The sequence below is a fragment of the Boleophthalmus pectinirostris genome, unplaced genomic scaffold (genome assembly GCF_026225935.1).
Source record: "Boleophthalmus pectinirostris isolate CB_2022bp ecotype Guang Dong unplaced genomic scaffold, ASM2622593v1 HiC_scaffold_3, whole genome shotgun sequence".
Taxonomy (NCBI): Eukaryota; Metazoa; Chordata; class Actinopteri; order Gobiiformes; family Gobiidae; genus Boleophthalmus; species Boleophthalmus pectinirostris.
In genome coordinates this window covers 9,724,759-9,747,158 of record NW_026571299.1, presented here as the reverse complement: position 1 = coordinate 9,747,158, position 22,400 = coordinate 9,724,759, and the positions used below count along the sequence as shown (strand labels likewise).

General features: G+C 39.4%; 1 protein-coding gene and 2 non-coding genes across 3 annotated transcripts in view; 1 reads left to right on the top strand and 2 right to left on the bottom strand.

Annotated features, from left to right (window-relative positions):
* Positions 1 to 1,610: 1,610 nt before the first annotated feature.
* Positions 1,611 to 22,400, top strand: part of pmepa1 (prostate transmembrane protein, androgen induced 1) — a 76,846-nt gene continuing 56,056 nt past the window's right edge. Inside the window, 1 exon segment of the mRNA XM_020927423.2 lies at positions 1,611 to 2,090. Coding sequence (XP_020783082.2) covers positions 1,994 to 2,090 — 97 coding nt within the window. The 5' untranslated portion in view covers positions 1,611 to 1,993.
* Positions 14,926 to 15,008, bottom strand: trnal-uaa (transfer RNA leucine (anticodon UAA)). The gene has a single exon. It is a non-coding gene; the product is annotated as a tRNA-Leu (tRNA).
* trnal-uaa (transfer RNA leucine (anticodon UAA)) lies at positions 15,810 to 15,892 on the bottom strand. Its single transcript has one exon. It is a non-coding gene; the product is annotated as a tRNA-Leu (tRNA).

Genomic DNA, 22,400 nt, shown 5'->3' with positions numbered 1-22,400 from the left:
TTTCACTTCTACACTCCACTACTCACTATACGGGTTGTCAAAGTATTGGAAATCAGATTCTGGATTCTCAATTCGAGCAGGTATTGATACTAAAAAAGTCACATTCACAGGATAGAAATTTAACCTTTCCTGAAGCTTTAGAATGATCTTGAGCTGAATCAGAGCAAGTATAAGAGCACAAACACTAGTTTACGCAACTGGACCACTGGGGGATTACCAGTGTTGGGAGTGTTACTTTTAAAATGTATTCCCCTACAGATTACAGATTACACACACCAAAATGTAGTTTGTAACGTAATTCATTAAATTACTTAAAGTGAGTAACATAATCTGAATACTTTGGATTACTTGATTTGTTGTAGAGAAGCAAAGACGAGGAAATCATAACATAAGATGTTTTGTCTGATAAAAGAAAATGAAAAGCCCAGACTTTACTGAACCAAATTAAAAATATTATTGATAGAAGACGAGGAGACATGGTCCGTGCAGCATGATTTAGTCCTGTTAAATCCTGTTTTAGACCTGGTTTAGTCCTGGTTTAGTCCTGGTTTAGACCTGGTTTAGTCCTGGTTTTAGTCCTGCTTTAGTCCTGGTTTAGTCCTGGTTTAGACTTGGTTTAGTCCTGGTTTAGTCCTGTTAAATCCAGTTTTAGTCCTGCTTTAGTATTTATTTCAACAAAGTAACTATAATCCAATTACCACTCATTAAAACAGTAACTGTAACTGAATACAGTTACTCATAATTTGTACTCTGATTACGTAACTCCGGTACATGTAATCTGTTACTCCCCAACACTGGGGATTACACAGATATAAGACACATGGGAATATAAAAGAAAGTACTACGAACTGCTGTTGCACTTGTGTTTTATATTATCATCGGGATATCAGACTCTATATTCTTTAGAATCAAAATCGAGTTTGAAATGTCTATATTGTGACAGCACTAGTCATTATGCAAGACTGTAAAGATCCAGATCTAGGCCTAAAAGTCATTACCTTAAAACAGAGTGACCAGACGTCCCTGTTTACCCGGGACAGTCCCAAATTTGAGCCCTGTGTCCCCTGTTGCAGAACATTTTATCCAAAACTATTGATTTGTCCCAGTTTTATACAACAAATGTCTCAGGTGTCTCTGTTTTTGAACAATTTGATCCTTGTCAACAGTAAAAAGAGACATAAATGATCATTTGTTAAGGTAAAATACAGAAAAGCTGCTTAAAAATGAATAAAAATTTCCTTAAATACGCACTCGTTTCACAATTGTATGATTACCAAACACCTAAACCGTGGGTCACTCTATGTTAAAAGCATGTTTCAAATGTTATCATCAGCCATATGAGCACCTGCATCCAGGACTGATCAGACCAATTACACATTTATGCAAATACTATTGAAATAAACAATTCAATTACAATATTTTGCATAATATGGTAATCGCGAATGCGGGGTGACAAGGTGAAAGAGGCGAGCGAGACACAAAACATTGTCCCCTCCACCACCACCACCTCCACCGCCGCCACCACCGCCAGCCGCAGCCGTGTGGAGAGACAGAGGGCGGAGGGAGCCTGGAGAACTCCCCAGAGACAGGCGCTGCGAGCGGGCAGACAGCTCAGACAGACGCCGGTCACTCACTCGCACTTGAGCCGAGCGCAGCAGCCACCGCCGCCGGAGCCACCACCGCGACGAGACGAAATCCGCTCTAAACATGGCGTTAAAGCCCCTCCGCAGCCTTTAACCCGTTATTTAGAGACTGGATCCTGACTTATTTTTGGGGAAAGGAAGAGGAGGAGAGACCCGGAGGTGGAGGAAGGACGGCCGGGCGGTGCGTAAAGGGGTGGCCGAAAAGGGGAAGCGACTAGCGGGGAGTTTGGCGGTGCGGATTGGGTCGCTCTTGCTCTCTCCTCCGCATTCCCACCCCCGGCGCGGACCCGTCTCGTCTCGTAGATCTTCTCACTTCTCCGGGGAGTATTCATGCATTTTAGGACGATTTGATGTTGAACTTCATGGGTGTTTTAAACGCCACGACCGCCAATGTCTCCTGTACGTGTAACTGCAAGCGCTACACTTCACTCCAGACCATGGAAATCAGTAAGTCCCTCCACGATTTTCACTTTCTTTTAATTTTTTTTATTTTCTATGTCACGTAACTTGTGTTTTTCGGCGTGCAAGCCTGTCTGATGAACTTGATCGCTGTTTAGTTGCTGTAATCTTTGGTTATTTCTCGTGCATTTTCACCACAGCTGCACAGACACAACTTCCAGGTGTATTTCTCGTAGTTTGCTCAAACAAAACTGCTTATTTAGCACTTGGATGACTTTTCGAGCTCTTATATATATCCACTGTCAAAGAAGCATGGCTGAATACCGACATGAAAGCGATTTTCTCACCTTAAACGCAGAGTTACAAACTGAAACGAGCACTTATGTCATTATTACACAATTATTATCTTACCAGTTTTAATGATAGTTGTTAACCCTTGACTTAAATCCATCATAATAGCCTTGTAACTATTATTTTAATTACGCTAATCACTTGATGTTGTTTATTGTGGGTGAACGCGACAAGACGTATAATTAAAAAAAACTATAAAATTGCATAAAATTGGAATTGCAGATGTTTTAAATGTTTATATGTGTATTTAAGGTCACTTTTAAGTTAATTATTAGAAAGTTAAGCTGGGAATTTGACTGCATTCATCCCTGACAGCCTCCAGTCACTATCACTGTCTTGTTTTACAGCTTTACTGGGCAAATTTCGGCGTTTTGCTGGGGTTTTTCTTGTGAATTTTAACGCTAAATGTTTCCCGAATCGAGCATAAAAGGTGGAGGGGGAAGTGTGCGGGTGGAAAATGCAGGTGAAGTCGTGTTTGTGCGCGGTGGAGAGGCGCTGGGAGCTCAAGTTTATCGCCGCTTCGTCATTCGGGCAAAAGCGAAGCAAAGCCAGACGTCTGTCTAGTCTGCTGCTGCTGCGGCGCGTGCGAGTGTGCGCGTGAGGCTGAGGCTCGTGCTCCCCCCCTCCTCCCTGTGTGTGTGTGTGTGTGTGTGTGTGTGTGTGTGTGTGTGTGTGCGTGTGTGTGTCTGTGTGCATAGACCAGGGATAAAGCGGGACTGAACTAGGACTAAAACTGGGCTAAAGGAGAACTGAACCAGGACTAAAGGAGAACTGAACCAGGAATAGAGCAGGGCTAAAGTGGGACTGGACCAGGACTAAAGGAGGACTGAACCAGGACTGAACCGGGACTAAACCAGGGCTAAAGTGGGACTGAATCAGGACTGAACTAGGACTAAAGCCAAGACTAAAGCAGGACTGAACCAGGACTGAACCAGGACTAAAGCAGGACTGAACCAGGACTGAACCGGGACTAAACCAGGGCTAAAGTGGGACTGAATCAGGACTGAACTAGGACTAAAGCCAAGACTAAAGCAGGACTGAACCAGGACTAAAGCAGGACTGAACCAGGACTAAAGCTGTTCTAAAGCAGGACTGAACCAGGACTGAACCAGGACCAAACCAGGACTGAACCAAGATTGAAGCAGGACTAAAGCAGGACTGACCCAGGACTGAATCAGGACTGAACCAGGACTAAAGCCAAGACTAAAACAGGACTGAACCAGGACTGAACCAGGACTGAACCAGGACTGAAACCAGGACTGAACCAGGACTAAAGCAGGACTGAACCAGGACTAAAGCCAGGGCTAAAGTGGGACTGAACCAGGACTAAAACCAGGGCTAAAGTGGGACTGAACCAGGACTAAAACCAGGACTAAAGCTGGGCTAAAGTGGGACTGAACCAGGACTAAAACCAGGACTAAAGCTGGGCTAAAGTGGGACTGAACCAGGAGTAAAGGAGAACTGAACCAGGACTGAACCGGGACTAAGGTGGGGCTGAACCAGGACTAAAGCTGTTCTAAAGGAGGACTGAACCAGGACCAAAGCAAGGCTAAAGTGGGACTGAACCGGGACTAAAGGAGGACTGAACCAGGACTGAACCGGGACTAAGGTGGGGCTGAACCAGGACTAAAGCTGTTCTAAAGCAGGACTGAACCAGGACCAAACCAGGACTGAACCAAGATTAAAGCAGGACTAAAGTGGGACTGAATTAGGACTGAACTAGGACTAAAGCCATGGCTAAAGTGGGACTGAACCAAGACTAAAGGAGGACTGAACCAGGACTGAACCGGGACTAAAGCTGTTCTAAAGCAAGACTGAACCAGGACCGAACCAGGACTGAACTAGGACTAAAGCAGGACGGACTGAGCCAGGACTAAAGGCTCTCTAAAGCGGGACTGAACCAGGACTAAAACCATGGCTAAAGTGGGACTGAACCAGGACTAAAACCAGGGCTAAAGTGGGACTGAAGCAGGAGCAAATCAGGACTGAACCAAGATTAAAGCAGGACTAAAGCAGGGCTAAAGCGGGACTGAACCAGGACTGAATCAGGACTGAACCAGGACTAAAGCCAAGACTAAAGCCAAGACTAAAGCAGGACTGAACCAGGACTGAACCAGGACTAAAGCCAAGACTAAAGCAGGACTGAACCAGGACTGAACCAGGACTAAAGCCATGGCTAAAGTGGGACTGAACCAGGACTAAAACCAGGGCTAAAGTGGGACTGAACCGGGACTAAAGCAGGACTGAACCAGGGCTAAAACAGAACTAAACAAAGACTGAACAAAAACTGAACCAGGACTAAATGAGGACTTTGCTAAAACTGAACAGTACCAAACCAGGATTGAACAGGACTAAACCAGGTCTGAACCAGGGCTAAAACAGGACTGAACCAGGACTAAACAACTGGCTAGACCAGAGCTAAACCAGAAAGGAATTTGGGCTAAAACAGGACTAAAACAGGACTCAACTGGGACAAAACCAGGACTGAACCAGGAGGACTGAACCGGGGCTATAGCAGTTCAAAAGCAAGAATGAACCAAGGCTAAATTAGGACTAAAGCAGGAGAACAAAAACTGAACCAGGACTAAATGAGGACTGTGCCAAGACTGAACCTGGGCTTAACAATTGGCTAGACCAGGGCTAAACCGGAATGGAATTTGGGCTAAAACAGGACTCAAATGGGACGAATCTGGGACGAAAACAGGACTAAACAGGACTGTCTGGGGGCAGGACCCAACCAGGACTAAACCAAGACTAAACCAAGACTAAACTAGGACTGAACCAGACCTGAACCATGATTACACCAGCACAAACCAGGACTACACGAGGAGTCTGAGGACTGCACCGAGACTGCACCCAGACTAAACCAGGATTAAATCACTAACCGCACCGTTTCAAAACCAAACCAGGACTAAACCAAAATATAAACCAGTTATAAACCAAAGCTACAACATGTATAAACTCAGACTACCAAACCAGGATCAAACAAGGACTGGAAATAATGCAAACCGATCCAAAATGTGAAGCAACTTTTGCAACCCAAGAAGCAGTTTTATTACAAGTTCATGAGTTTTACTGCATTTGTTTGTGTGTCACATTGTGGGAACTACAATGTCTAGGGTTGGGTATCACTAAGAAGTTGCCGATACGATACCTCAATACAGTGGAATTTTGATTTGATACGATATCAAATTGATTCGATACAATAAAAAATAAAGGCTAAGTCATGGCTGTGACACTAAAAAGTCTTTGTTAAACCACTTCTTGTGCAAAGTTCATATGAAACACACAAACAGTGAAAATGTCAAATGTGTCACATAAATGAGTTTCCTTCCTCTAGACAAACAACAAAACTGTAGCACTGTAACAAAATAATTGAGTAAAATATGCCAAAAAATACTCTATATCGATACAGCATCAATTCATGGGAACCTGAATTTGTTACGGCAACAAAAATGAAGTCCCCATTATGCAGTTTCTTTATTAATAGATCAGCAACGTGGTTTAAATGTCCTTCAGTACACAAAATTGATCCTTGTGAGCTTTAAGCCATGTTATATAATGTTTTGTCCTTCTCAAGTTGTGTTTTGTTTCATTCTCACATGTTTGAGTAACGCTTTATTATTAGTCTGTCTACATCTCCAAAGCTCAAAATGCTCTTTTCCAGTTTGTGTTTTCAAGTTTTCAAATCCTTTCATTCGGTACAAATTGGTAGCCAAGGCTGGCGCCACCTAGTGCCTGTGCTCAATTTCATTTCTCTCCAGCGACTCGGTCAGGAACCCCGGAAGTGCGAGTTCAGGCACCAGCCAATCAGCGAAGAGCCATACATTCTGTGTTTTCCCGAGATCGAGGATTTAAAGCCGGAATAAAGAGAATGTTCGATGAATTTTATCAAGGGAAAGACGTTATTGTCCTTCTTCCTACGGGATTTGGGAAAAGTTTAATATACCAGTTATCCCCGTTAGTGGCGCATTACATACTTCACGACCAAATAGTAGTGATTGGTTAAATAAAAAAGTAACCACCTACCGTTGAGCGAACAAATCCTAATGCTGCAAGGTCAGACGGTTTCCATGAAGTGAAACCAGCTGATGAATGGGGCTAGACCTGAATTACTTACGGGGACAAAAATGAGGTTCGCGTTATGGAACTTCTTTATTAATAGATCAACAACGTGACTTTAAAGGTCCAACATTACACAAAATTTATCCTCGTGAGCTTTAAGCCATGTTATAATGTTTGTCCTTCTCAAAAACATACCCGAAGTTGTGTTTTGTTTCTTTCCCACATGTTTGAGTAACTTTCTATTATTAGTCTGTCTACATCTCCAAAGCTCAAAATGCTCTGTTCCACTTTGTGCTTTCAAGTTTTCAAGTCCTTTTACCTTTCGTTCGGTACAAATTGGCAATTCTAGGGCTGAAATTTATCCAAGTGATTCTAGTTTTGTTGCTGTATGGAGTTTAAAAACACAGTGGAGCACGTCCTGTATTGCCACATGACATGACACGGTGGGACAGGGTGTTTTTTTTTTTTCATTTGAGAGAAGAACTGAGCCTAAATATGCAGCTTTTTTGTGTTAAACACGTGTGAACGAAACAAAACACAACCTTTAAACCTCATTGTTGGTCTATTAATAAAGGAGTTACGTCATGGGGACCTCATTTTTGTCCCCATAAGGAGCCTCGACAACGTGAGAAATACTCGGCAACACACACGCGCGCACAAAAACTTCATAACAAAAATCAGAAAATAGCGTAAAATGGGCTCTTTAAAGTTCAGATTTAGGTTAAGGTTAAAGGCAAGAAGGATGTGTCTCCAGGAAAGGCATGTAAATCAACGCGATGTCCCTAAAAAGCAGTACAGACCCAGCGTATGTGTGTTTTACTGCGTGCGCGTGCGTGTTTTTTACTGTGTGTGTGTGTGTTTGTGTGTGTGTGTGTGTGTGTGAGCGCGTGCACGAGTCTAGCTGAGGTCACCCTTACCAGCTGGACTGACTCACACAATCGGAGCTGTTTAGACTGGGGTTGTCAGCTTTGTTATTACAGCGCAGTAGTTACCCTGACTTTCATCACATTAGGAGATATACAGCAACGGCAACAGCTCCGGCAACCACTCAAACGTCCTTTAGTCATGTCTTTTTACCTTTTTACTCACCCAAATGATTATAGGCTTGACTGAGTGCGAAGGTGGTCCAAACAAAAGGACATTGTACCTCCCGGGAACGTTTTTTACCATAGAAACAAAACAGAACAAAATGTGAAGATATGTTGAAATTCTGTATTTTTTCATTTTTTTTTCTAGCGAAGATATTTGGCGTTTTGTTTCCTTGTAAAAATTACTTGCAGATGATTTTTCGTGGTGTGTGTGGGTTTATAAGAATTTGATATCTTGTGTTGCAACTACTAATCGGATTAAGTAATTACAGAGATGACATGCTGTTTAGTCATGTAATCTTTTATCTGGAACACATACTGAGGGAAGGGGTTTTATGTACCAAGATAAAGCAATTAAATAAACTAATTACCTGTTTCCTCTTAAAAACATGAACAGCACAACTAGTTCATTTTAAGCAGTTTGCAGTGATCCAAAGTTATTACTCATTGGTGTCTTAATCGCAAGGAGTTTTTCGCAACTTTCAGAGGCCAGAGTGGAGTTGTTTTGTCACCGCTTTTTCAGTTCCGATACTGATTCCGATACTATGGATTCAACCGATACCAAAACAAGACTAAAAACTGATTTATTTCCTCAAAACACAAATTAAATAAGACAAAACTGATCCAAATATGTCACTAGGGATGTAACAATACCCGAAATATCGTGATATCGCATCGTCAAAGTTCTCGCAATAATATCGTGGACCATCGCAATATATCGAATTGCAAGTCTCTTTGCTTAAATTAAGAGTTATGGTGCAGCAATAGACTACAGAACGACATAGACCATGATCCTTTGCTCCATTTCAGTGCAAACTACAGGAAGAAATAACAGTTCTAAGCACTTTTAAGTCTTAGCTCTTTGGATTAAGTCTTTTCAAGGCATTTTAAGAGGGAAAAGTAGCATATTAACAGTTTTGTCAGCCTCCACAAAATATCGCAATGAATTTCATTTCTCTCCAGCGACTAGGTCTGGAGTCAGAATATACTAGAAGGTTTTTAAGAACCCTGAAGAGCTGTGAAGTCATGACTGGGTCCCTTTTGTGGAACAGCACAACTGTAAACAAAGCGGTCGAGATGGATGTAGACGAAGACAGACATTCTGTGTTGCCAACGATTCCCGAGATCGAGGATTTAAAGCCGGAACAAAGAGAATGTTTGGTGAATTTTATCAAGGGGAAAGATGTTTTTGCCCTTCTTCCTACGGGATTTGGCGCATTACATACGTCACGACCAAATAACAGCGATTGGTTAAATAAAAAGTACCCGTCTACCGTCGAGCGAACGAATCCTAATGCTGTGAGGTCAGACGGTTTCCACAAAGTGAAACCGGATAAGCTACTTCCCCCATAATATACAAACAAATATTGTGTGAGAGTGTCAATTTTTTTCAAATATCATGTGGTGTGACCTTCAAGAAAAGACTATTTTACAAAAAAAATCACGTACTGCCCCTTTAAATAGTCTAATCTGTTTAACGCTATATGTTTGTGTATTTTTTTATTTTTTTTGTATCATCTCTTATTAGACCACTCCGCAAAAAAAAAAAAAAAAAAAAAGAAGTGGCTTAAGTGTCTTGCCCGAGGACACAACAAGAGTAAGCACTAGTCTGAGCAAGAATCGATATATCGACGTGGCTCTAACAACTGAGCGATTGCCGTCCCAACACTTGCCCCGGAACTAAGCCATAGTTTAAACGAGCCTAAATTAAAGGTTAAAGGTGCACTGTGTAACTGTTTGGTTCGTAACTTTCTTGTTTCTATGGATACGTCACCGCTCTGCCTGGAATGTTCCGCAGTATGACATTAAAACAGATCTACCTTGCATTTATTCAATTACAAGTGGTTTTATAGCTCAAAAATACTCAGCTTTCTGCGATCTGACTTGGTCTAGTTTGGTCTCCATGAATATACAGCGGTTTAATGCCATACTGTGAAACATTCCAGACAAAGCAATAACATCTCAATGTTACACAATGCGCACTTAACTCAGAATAAGCCTTAACTAAACCAGACCATGGAGACTTGACAAGCGTATTAGTCAAGTCTAACAGCTTACATTGTTCACAGGTCGCTATTCAGTGTTATTGAAAGTGCTCTTGTCCGTTGCTAACCGCACAGCGCAGTCGGGACGGCTTAAGTGTGGTCTGTCTGATGTGGGTCAATAAAACTCCAGTTGATTTTATTAAAGGCTTCGATTGGTCTCGGAGGTGTTTAATGTGTCTGCGGTTCGGGAGCTGAGTGTCTTCACCACAAAACCGAAACTGAAAGATAAACAATAATGCTTGGAGATCGTCATGTCCTGGGCTGTGAACCTGGAATGTTTTGTTTGATTTTTATGCTATAAAGCTCCACCATATGACGCAAAAGTATGTAAATTTTAGCTTTAATCATTATGGTGACAAACTAGGAAAATATCGGAATAACGCCAATGTTCTCCACCGGACAAAACCGAAACTGGAAGAAAAACAATATTGCTTGGAGATCGTCATGTCATGGGCTGTGAACCTGGAATGTTTTGTTTGATTTTATACTATACGACTCCACAATATAACGCAAAAGTATTACGGCAACAAACAAAGGAAATAATGCCTAAATTCTCCATTGGACAAAACCGAAATTGGATGATAAACAGTAATGCTTGGAGACTGAAATATTGAAATTTTTAGCTTTAATCGACAACAAACAAAGAAAATATTTAAATAACACCAATGTTCTCCATCGGACAAAACTGAAACTAGAAGATAAACAATAATCCTTGGAGATCGCCATGTCATGGGCTGTGAACCTGGAATGTTTTGTTGGATTTTATGCTATAAAGCTCCACAATATAACGCAAAAATATTGAAATTTTTAGCTTTAATCAGTATGGCGACAAACTAAGAAAATACCGCAATAACTCCAATGTTCTCCACCGGACAAAACCAATAATGCTTGGAGATCGTCATGTCATGGGCTGTGAACCTAGAATGTTTTGTTGGATTTTACACTATACGACTCCACAATATAACGTAAAAGTATTGATATTTTTAGCTTTAATCGTTACGTCAACAAACAAAGGAAATAATGCCTAAATTCTCCATTGGACAAAACCGAAATTGGAAGATAAACAGTAATGCTTGGAGCTTGAAATATTTGAAATTTTTAGCTTTAATTGACAACAAACAAAAAAAATATTGAAATAACACCAATGTTCTCCATCGGACAAAACTGAAACTGAAAAAGATATAAAATAATGCTTGGAGATCGTCATGTCCTGGGCTGTGAACCTGAAATGTTTTGTTTGATTTTATGCTATAGGGCTCTAGAATGTAATGTAAAAAATATTGATATTACAAAATTAGCTTTAATTGTTACAGCAACAAACAAAGGAAATAACGCCAAAATTTTCCATCAGGCAAAAGAGAAACTGGGAGATAAACAATAATGCTTGGAGACTGTCATGTCCTGAGCTGTGAACCTGGAATGTTTTGTTTGATTTTATGCTAAAAATATAAAAAAAATATTGAAATTTTTAGCTTTAATCGGCAACAAACAAAGAAAACAAAGAACAAAAACAAAGAAAATATCGAAATAACACCAATGTTCACCATCGTACAAAACTGATACTGTAAGATAAAAAATAATGCTTTGAGATCGTCACGTCATGGGCTGTGAACCTGAATCTTTTGTTTGATTTTATACTACCACAATATAGCGCAAAAGTGTTGATATTACAATTTTATTTTCAGTTGGTATGGCAACAAGCAAAGAAAATATTGCAATAACACCAAAGTTCTTCATCAGACAAAACTGAAACTGGAAGAAAAAAAATTATGCTCTGAGATTGTCATGTCATGGGGTTGTGCACCTTAATGTTTTGTTTTGTATAATATGATGAAAAAGTATTGATATTGCAATTTTAGCTGTAATCGTTATGGCAACAAACAGAGAAAATATCAGAATAACACCAAAGTTCTCAGTTCTCCAATGTTTTCAGACAAAACTGAAATTGGAAATGGGCCAAAAAACCAAAATTCTCCATCAGATAAGATTGAAACGGGAAGATAAACAATAATGCTTTGAGATTGTTACGTATGGGTCGTGAACCTCAAATGTTTTGTTATAATACTATATATAATGTAAAAGTACTGATATTGCAATTTTATTTTCAATCGTTATGGCAACAAACTAAGAAAATATGAAAATAACACCAACGTTCTCCTCAGGCAAAACTGAAACTAGAAGATAAACAATAATACTTGGAGACTGCCAAGTTTTGGGCTGTGAACCTGCAATGTTTGATTTATACTAACTAAAGTTCCACAATATAATGCAAAGATTTTGATATTTTTAGCTTTAATCGTTATGGCAACAAACAAAGAAAATATCAGAATAACACCAAAGTTCTCAGTTCTCCAATGTCCTCAGACAAAACTGAAATTGGAAATTGGCTGTGAACCTGAAATGTTTTGTTTGATTTTACATTATAGGGTTCCAAAATATAACGCAAAAGTACTGATATTTTAGGCTTTAATTGGCAAGAAACAAAGAAAATTGCCAATGTTCTCCATCTTTCAAGACTGAAATCAGATTTTTTTTCTTGTTTGGAATTAATGTTTTTGTTTTCTTGTAATGAAAACATGTTATCTTGACTAAATCGAAGTGTGTCTTTTTATATTTCAATATTAACAAATTATTGTGTAAAAATATGATTCAAAATCGCCGTAATATTGATACAGCAGCACTGAAATGAAAGCCAATATTGTGCAGCCCTGCTTTGTGCTAGTCCTGGTTTAGTCCAGGTTTAGATCTGATATAGTTAGTGTTCGGAAGGTGACTTTTAAAATGTATTCCCCTACAGATTACAGATTACATACCTCAAAATGTAGTTTGTAACGTAATCCATTAAATTACTTAAAGTGAGTAATTTAATCTGAATACTTTGGATTACTTGATTTGTTGTAGAGAAGCAAAGACGAGGAAATCTTCACATAAGAAGTTTTGTCTGCTAAAAGAAAATGAAAAGCCCAGACTTTACTGAACCGTATTAAAAATATTATTGATAGAAGAGGAGGAGACACGGTCCACGCAGCATGATTTAGTCCTGTTAAATCCTGTTGTAGACCTGGTTTTAGACCTGGTTTAGTCCTGGTTTAGTCCTGATTTAGACCTGGTTTAGTCCTGGTTTAGTCCTGGTTTGGACCTGGTTTAGACCTGGTTTAGTCCTGATTTAGACCTGGTTTAGTCCTGGTTTGGACCTGGTTTAGACCTGGTTTAGTCCTGATTTAGACCTGGTTTGGACCTGGTTTAGACCTGGTTTAGTCCTGGTTTAGACCTGGTTTTAGACCTGGTTTAGACCTGGTTTAGACCTGGTTTAGACCTGGTTTAGACCTGGTTTAGTGTCCGGCAATGAGTGGAATTACCGGAAAAAAAAAAGAGATTTAGTCCGAAATGTGAAAACAGGAAAATACTGCAGTGTAATCCATTTATTTCAACAAAGTAACTGTAATCCAATTACCACTCATTAAAACAGTAACTGTAACCGAATACAGTTACTCATAATTTGTACTCTGATTACATAACTCCGGTACATGTAATCTGTTACTCCCCAACACTGGATATAGTCCATGTTTTTGGTTATTTTACTTTAGATATAATTTGGATTGTCGAAACAAGACTATATCTCACAGAAAACTATAGTTAAACGCCCTGTACCTGATTTTCTCAAGCATTTGAGCGAAATCTGTCCTGCCTCAGTATGTACAAGCAGCTCAAGGTCAAAATATGCCTGCATCAAATTATAAAGTGCACGTTTGCATGCTAGTTGGTGGAAAACTCACTCTGAAAGTTACGAAACGTGAGTAATTATCTCGGAATTTTATTTATTTAACCTTTATTTAACCAACCGAGGTAGCAGCCAACGGAATCAATACAAAACAGTCAAACCAGAAAGTACCACGTTGTAAAACCATCACCACAGCTTTTTAAAATGATCTTGAACTTCTCAAGCGACACCATAGATTTCAATTTAAAATGTTTCTGTAAATGGTAAGTGAGGAAAACTTTGAACGACTGCGAACTGTTTCAGACGTTTCAAATGAACTTGTTCTGTTTTTCATATTTGGCAAGTGCTCCAAAGTCAATTCAGCAAGTCCTGTTATTTAATCCGGTATGATTCCTGCAAACTTCAAAGTCTCCATTGTATTTCCTGTGACTCATGTGGCTGTGGTCAGGGTCAGCCCACCTGCTCTCCTCCTCTTCCTTCTTTTCCTCCTGATCCCTCTGGTTTGAGTTTGGAGAGTGCAGACTTTGACTCACTCCTCTGTGTCTGCGGAGATAATAGCAGGCTTCACATCTGTACAGCATGTGCACCGGGGTCACATGACTTCAGGCTGACTCACCATTGGTTACTGTTTCATGTACAGTGAAAGGACAAGGACCATTATACTGTAAACCTGCAGTCGACTAAAGAAATTCTTGTTCAACTAAAGATATGAGCCCGTGTGTCATTTGTTCATTAATTTTTCAATATAAAACCAAAAATAAGAAAACGAAAACAACAATTTTCTTCATTATTTGTCTCCAAAACCAAAATGAAAAATGGATAACGATTTGCTTTTTCAGTTTTTGATTTTGTGTTTAAATGAATAATGAAAAAAAAAAAAAAAAAAAAAAGGATAACGACGTGATTTAAACTGCGATGTGGGACTGAACCAGGACTGAACCAGGACTGAACCTGTTCCAGGCCCAGACCAGAGCCAGACCGACCGGGACTGAGACCAGGACTTAGACCGGGACCAGACCAGGACTGAGTCTAGGACCAGACCGGGCGGAAACAGGACGAGGACTGAGACCGGGACCAGGACCAGGACTTAGACCGGGACCAGACCAGGACTGAGTCTAGGATCAGACCGGGCGGGAACAGGACGAGGACTGAGACCGGGACCAGGACCAGGACTGAGACCAGGACTTAGACCGGGACCAGACCAGGACTGAGTCTAAGATCAGACCGGGGGGAACAGGACGAGGACTGAGACCAGGACCAGGACTGAGACCAGGACTTAGACCGGGTCCAGACCAGGACTGAGTCTGGGACCAGACTGGGACTGAGACCGGGATTTAGATCGGGGCCAGGCTTGGACTGACTCTGGGACCAGACCGGGACCAGGATTGAGACCAGGACTGAGACCACGGAAAACGGGAAACGGCCGTTATCAGTTTTTTTTCCATTATTTATTTAAACACAAAATCGAAAAATGAAAAAAAAAACAAAACTTGTTATTGTACTTCTGTTAGGGTGAGTTATGATTGATGATACATTGGATTATTTGAGGAAATCTGAATTTTCAAGACACCATAAATATAAAATAGCTTCTTCACAACTTCTTGATTTTGCTTTACCAGGAGTGGGGTTTGAACCCACGTGGGACATTTCCCATCGGATCTTAAGTCCAACGCCTTAACCACTCGGCCATCCTGGTCCTCTTTAAACTTAAAAACATGACAATACACAAAAGAACGAATGGATAAAGAAAAAAAAAAAAAAAAAAGCAGAGCGATAAAACTTAAAAACATTCAAAAGGCTTTATTGTCCAACTTAAAAGTAGAGATGCACCAGTCCATCTCATATTGTCCATATTGAATATTGTCCATAACAATATTCAAACAATATTAATTACTACTAGTGTCGGGACTCAAAACACAGTTAACTTATAACAGAATGGATCAAACTGTATTATGTAAATATATATATTCTACTACTGAACAGCTTTGTGTGAATAATTAGAGATGTAACAATAACCAAAATATCATGATATCGTATTGTTAGAAGTCTCTCAGTAATATCGTGGACCATCACAGTATATCGAATCACAAGTCTCTTTGCTTAAATTAAGAGTTATGGTGCAGCAATAGCTAAAAAAGCAGAGGGAACTACATCGACCATGATCCTTTGCTCCATTTTGGTGCAAACTACATGAACAAATAGCCGTTCAGTTAAATCTTAGTTCTTTGAATCAAGACTTGTCACAGCATTTTAAGAGGAAAAAGTAGCATATTCACAGTTTTTTCAAAATATCACAGTATATATCGTATCGTGAGATTTGGATATCGTTACATCCCTAATGAATAATTGTTCAAACATGACACGTTCTCAACAACATCAGCTTTTAAAGTCTAATTACATTTACTTAAAGTCCCAAACATGATCTTGGCTGAACCTAGATCCATTAACTGTATTGCTCTGGGTGTATTTCCTAATTAAAACCTGATATCTAAACTGTTACCAGGAGTGGGGTTCGAACCCACGAGGACTATTGTCCATTGGATCTTAAGTCCAACGCCTTAACCACTCGGCCATCCTGGTTGTGTTTCCTCATGTAATGCATACTAATACTAAATTTATTAATACGAAAACAAACTTATAAGTGCAACCAAATGTTTTATTGACTAAGATAAAACCTCACATCAGAAAAAAACTTAATATAGGACATCTCCCATCGGATCTTACGTCCAATTCCTTAAACTCTTGGCCATCGTTGTACAAAGATGTGCATTGTAGTATCTGTTCAATAGTGTAACCTAATTTGACAATTATAATTCACTGGGTCAAACCATAGATTGTATAAAGAAGTGGACTAAGGAAGTATGTCAAATGAAACCAAATGAAGCTCACGAGGCCAGCTTTTATGGACAAAATAACAAAATTAAAACACCAGGATCATGCAGAGCGGGTTTATACAAACATTTTAAGACCAAAATCACGAGGCTCAGAGCAGCAGTTACACAGAGAGGTGAGAGTATTCCTCCGTTAAGTCACTTGGAAACTGTCGATGGAGCCGGAAGCACGCCCATGCCCACTTCCTATGTGGAACGTGGCGGCTCGTGGGTTCGCTGTGTCCGTTTACAGTCTATGGGTCAGACTTGGCCTTGAATCTGGGTGCATTTGTCACCATCATGAGTGCGTCTGTCTTATGACCGCCCAGTCCTCTTCCTGTCTGCCGGCTCACATGTTTTTGTTTTGTGCCAAATCATTTTACACTGTCAGCCCTGCCTCGTCCTCCGTGACCCAAACAAATGGAGCTTAGTCTGGGCTCCTTATCTCCAGTGAAGACTAAACATGACAGTTACACCGGTCTGGCTTAGTTTGTCTGACCTCAAACTCAAATTTAGGTCACCAATCCTACTGCTTACATACTGAAATTGTAGACTGATGTGATCTTATTTATGTTTTAAAAAAAAATACCATTCAGAATAGATTACTGAAATGTAACTTGGAGTCAAAATAAGGAGCGCCCAGAAACAAATACATGCTAAAATAAAACTAGTATTGATTATAAAAATGATAGTTGGCGCCTTTTAAAATTGTTTTATAGAGTGACCTTGATCTGTATCAGAACTAGTACTACTATATATAAGTTTTTTCTGCACATTTTTGTCAAAGGTTTATCTAAAAACTGTATAAAAGTCAGTATCTAGTGTGAATTTTTAGTTTTGTTACACCATTTAACAGGAAAAAAATCTAAAATTATCTGTTCGTAGTTTCAGTAAAAGTCCAATATGACACAAAATGACTCATGTGAGGTTTAAGCCGTGTTATAATGGAGTTATGTTTTGTTTCATTCACACGTTTGAGTAATCCTTTATTATTAGTCTGTCTACATCTCCAAAGCTCAAAACGTTCTGTACACCTCGTGACGCCATGTAACGGTAGTTTCCAAGTTGACAGCTACCTTTTACATTTTCTTCCAGGGCTGAAATCCTCCAAATGTTTCTAGTGAAGGTGTATGGAGTTTAAAAACACAGTAGAGTTTGTGTGTTAAATGTTAAATTAAACAGAACCCAACTCCAAACAACATTATATCTAGGGGCGTGCAAAAATTTCGAAATATTTTATCGATATAGCGTATCATTTAATGTGATGATATAGTATCAATATCGTGGGCTGCTGTGTCAATATATCGCCAAGAGTATTTTTTGGTGTATTTTACTAAATTCTTTTGTTACAGTGCTACAGTTTTGTTGCTTTTTTAGATGAAGGAATCTTGTGTATGTGACACATTTGACATTTTCACTATTTTAATATTTAAAATGTACGTGTTTCATATTAACTTTGCACAAGAAGTGGTTTAACAAAGACTTTTACTATCACAGTCATGATTAAGCCATTATTTTTTACTGAACTGTATCGAATCAGTTACAAATACATCGTATCCAACCGAAATTGCATTATATCAAGACATGTATTGTATGGTGGCATCTGTATCGAGGTATGTATCGTATCGTGGCCTCTGTATCGAGGTATGTATCGCATCATGACCTATGTATCGAGGTATGTATCGTATCGTGGCCTATGTATAGAGGTATGTATCGTATCGTGGCCTATGTATCGAGGTATGTATCGTATCGTGGCCTCTGTATCGAGGTATGTATTGTATCATGGCCTCTGTATCGAGCTATGTATCGTTTCGTGGTCTCTGTATCGAGGTATGTATCGTATCGTGGCCTCTGTATCGAGGTATGTATCGCATCGTGGCCTATGTATCGAGGTATGTATCGCATCGTGGCCTATGTATCGAGGTATGTATCGCATCATGACCTATGTATCGAGGTATGTATCGTATCGTGGCCTATGTATCGAGGTATGTATCGTTTCATGGCCTCTGTATCGAGCTATGTATCGTTTCGTGGCCTATGTATCGAGGTATGTATCGAGCTAGGTATCGTATCGTGGTCTCTGTATCGAGCTATGTATCGTTTCGTGGCCTATGTATCGAGCTAGGTATCGTATCGTGGCCGCTGTATCGAGCTAGGTATCGTTTCATGGCCTCTGTATCGAGGTATGTATCGTATCGGCAACTTCTTAATGATACCCAGCCCTAATTATATCATATACAGTCAGAAAATAGCATAATATGAGTCATTTAATCACGAACATACACATAGTAAATAGCAAAATTCAGATACAAGATCAGTCCAGGATTTGAACCTTTGACTTCTTTGTTATGAGTCTAGCGCCTTAACCACTGTAACACCACATCATCTTTTTGAAATGTACTTGGAATGCATGATCAAATGTGAATCACAATTACGACATTTTTATAACTTGACTTGCTACCCACTGACTGACAACACACATACACACCCACAAACTCGAGCGATCACTTCCTATTTTAATAAAACAGCTGCGATTCCCCAATTTCGGCACGGAGCGAGAACTGCAGAGTCATTGAGCCCATTGGTGTGTGTGTTTTTGTTTTTTTTCCTCCTTTTTTTTTTCAGTCAGACAACACCGAGGGGAGCAGCAGACAGAGTTTACATAACTAGTCTAGAACCAGGGCCAGACAAGACAAGACTGCTCCAATTCATGTGATTCACGGAGAGACAGAGACACAATCAATGACGACTGCTGCTCCTGACACTTCACAGCGAGAGGCATGGGGCCACTTTTGGATGTCGATATCTGGGAAACTGTTAGAATAGAACATAAAAAGGGGAACAGATGTAAGACTGTAAGAATAACCGCGACTGAAATTAAATTAAATAACTCTGAATGGCACTTGAGGAGGGATGTATAGGCTTGAATTACAGAATATTTTCCTTTTTTATTCACACATATGTCTCTCGTTTCCATATGAGACAGTCTATCAAGTATTTATATAAGAGCTGGAACAATACTAGTATATTTTGGAGCTGGGAAATTTGTCATTTATATTTAAAGGTGCATTGTGTAACTTCTTGGTTGGGGGTCCGTCACCTGTTTTTTTTTCTATGGATATGTCATTTTTTTTACCTGGAATGTTCCACAGTATGATATTAAACAGCTCTACTTTACATTTATGCAATTGCAGGTAGTTTTATAGCTCAGAAATACCAAGAAAACAGGCATTCTGACTGTGAGCGGGGTTGCCTCTCCACAGATCTGACCCGTAAATCAGTCTGGGTTGGTCTCCGAGATAGATAGAGAGGACAAAGAAATAACATTTCCATGAAGAAAAGTGTTTGACGAACCCATCCATCCATCCATTTTCTTCCGCTAGTCGAAGCAGGGACTCCCAGACTTCCTTCACCCTAGACACTTCCACCAGCTCCTCTGGGTGGACGCTTGACAGACCCTCCACCAGAAAAGTTACACCGTGCACCTTTAAATCTCCAAAAGAAGCTGATATTTGGTTTTGGCCAACCAGCTGCTTCAAGAATACAAATAAATGTATTTAGAGGCAAGCAAAATGCACAAATTGTGACTACACTGCTCTCTTATAGTCCCGCCACGATAATAACTATATGGAATTATCAATATATGACAGATGGAACAATATATTTTGGTCTAGCTTGAAAAATGACTTAATGCACTTTTTAAAAATTGGCTTTCTGTATGCATTTTCTTTACTGTATACAATACTGTTTTTTAGTCATTGCCATTAACCACAAAAGTATAACATTTCCTATATTAGTACAATGGATCTTACTGTATTTTTTGGACTATAAGGCGCACTTAAGATCCTTTCATTTTCTCAAAATGACAGTGTGTTTTATAATCCGGTGTGGCTTATGTATTAAATCTGATTGTGCTTACTGACCTCGAACCGATTTTATGTGGTACACGGCGCTCAAAAATCTGTCAAAATGTTTTAGTACGACTTTGGTAAACTACGAAGCCGCACCACTTGATGGATTGTCAAAGCATTACGGCTACCGTAGTGCGGAGATTCTCAGTGTAAAACCCAATTTACGGTCCTTTAGTTCGACAGACGCTGAACCACATCAGCCACAAGGAGTGAGCTGTTTTTTCAGAGCTTATAGTTTATGCAAATTATCCATGTGGTTTTAAATTTTGTTTCTGTAAAAGGTAAACAAATGTGAGCAAAGCTGCATTAAACACATTATTATTACTCAATGTATATTTGAGTCGTCCTCGTAGAAAATAAAAAGCAGACTTAAATTATCCACCCACATTCGCATTCTTAATCCACAACGCTGGACGAGTTACGCTATGATCTGCTAATGGGTCGTGGAAGTTTGGGCTAAGGGATCAGTCTCAAGTGTCGTCCATTTGTTTTGTTTAACATGTCTTATAATCCGGTGCGCTTTATGTATGAAAATAGACGAGAGAATTCAGCATTATTGGTATTGCACCTTATAATCCGGTGAGCCTTTTAGTCTGCAAAATACGGTACATTAATCTGTGATGCAGCAGAATACAGATACATTCTAAATCTGCAAGTTTTCTCTTCCGGATTAATGTGAGTGCTCGGTTTTCGCCGATATTCCTCCTTGTTTGTTACTTCCAGCCCTTTTTCCCATAGTCATTATCCTGCAGTCTGCTTAAGTTTCAAAGCTTGTTTCTGAAGTGTTAAAGAAGTGCAATCAATGGCCTCTCTTAACATAATCGTCGGCAACTAATCCAGTACCTCAACAAGCAATAACTCTTCTCTTTATGTTGCACTTTTATTCACTTTCAAGACAAACGCTCAGTGATTTACACGGGATTACTATATTGTCTTTAGTACTAGTTTGGTCCCTTCTTGTTAAATGCGCTCCTTGTTTCTCGGCTCAGCTGTTCATTGTGACATGTCTAGACTCCTATGACGTTTTCCTCTATAATGCATATATGTTAATGCCTCTATGTAAATGAACGCACAGAGAGGTCAAGGTCTTGTTTCATTGTGCGATCTCCCTGCATGTCATCTGCATATGTACCAGCGTTTAGCCACATCCCTAGCTCGCGCATTGTCCCATTAATTAGTCTGGAGTGTCTCGCACAGTGCATAAATCCATACTAAAAGCTATAAATAAGGCCAATGACTGTCTACGTCGGGGATCTGAACAACCCCATGTAGTGTTTTCCATGTTGTTTTCCAGCAATTAGTCCGAGTCGGGTCTCTCCAGGCTAAACGTGGGGATTGTAATGGTTTTAAATGGCAGCGTCGTGGTTGCTTGGTTAATTAGTCTGGGCCAAACTGTGATTGTCTAGACCTCTAAGTGAGGGGCATTCACGTCTGAAGAAGACACTGTCTGGATGCAGTAAACAGCAAAACTGTCGGGGCAAAATGATATGTTGGTTATGCTATGGCTGGAAGGAATTGCGGTGTAGACTGTGCTTGTTCCATATTTCATCTTTTAGCATATGCACAAAAATTCCAGACAGTACAGTATGTAAATATATATGTGATTTAAGTAAATAGTATGAGTAGAAAGCATATTTTAGCTTGAATTACACCTCTATGACCCTATCGCTTGGTTGAGAAAGAATTCAAATAGCAAAACAATAATAAAAATAAAACTTGAGTATTGTTATTTTTGCTCAAAATGTGGAAAGAAAAGTCAAATTCTTATACTTCGTCTTTAGTAGGAGTTGTAGTTTATACATTTTGCAGCACTACAACACAAAACAAAACAACATAAACTACAACCCCATGGATCATGACCGAAAGGGTTTGGGCTGAAATAAAAAGTACTTATAATGCCAAACACTTTTAAACAATGACAGAATTCCAAGAAAAAAACAGCGTATGAACAGCAAATTTGCATTTACAAGTTCACTTACAGCTTACTGTACATATAAGAGACAAAATATAAATTAAAACAAACACCATTTAATGCATAATTCATTCATTCCAGAGCTCTATATCTTTAAAAACAACACTTTATACTCATTTTTAAAGGCTTCTACTTGAAATCATTACTCATATTGTTCCATAACTAAACATGACTAAACAGAAATACTACTTAAGTTATAATTTTACAATACAAAGCTTTGGTTTGTACACCAATTAGTTGTAATTAATTGTACACCAATCTGTGTCTTTTATTTATTTTTAATGTATTTTATTGGTTTTATTTACTTAATGCTATTTTGTGAATTTGCTCTTATT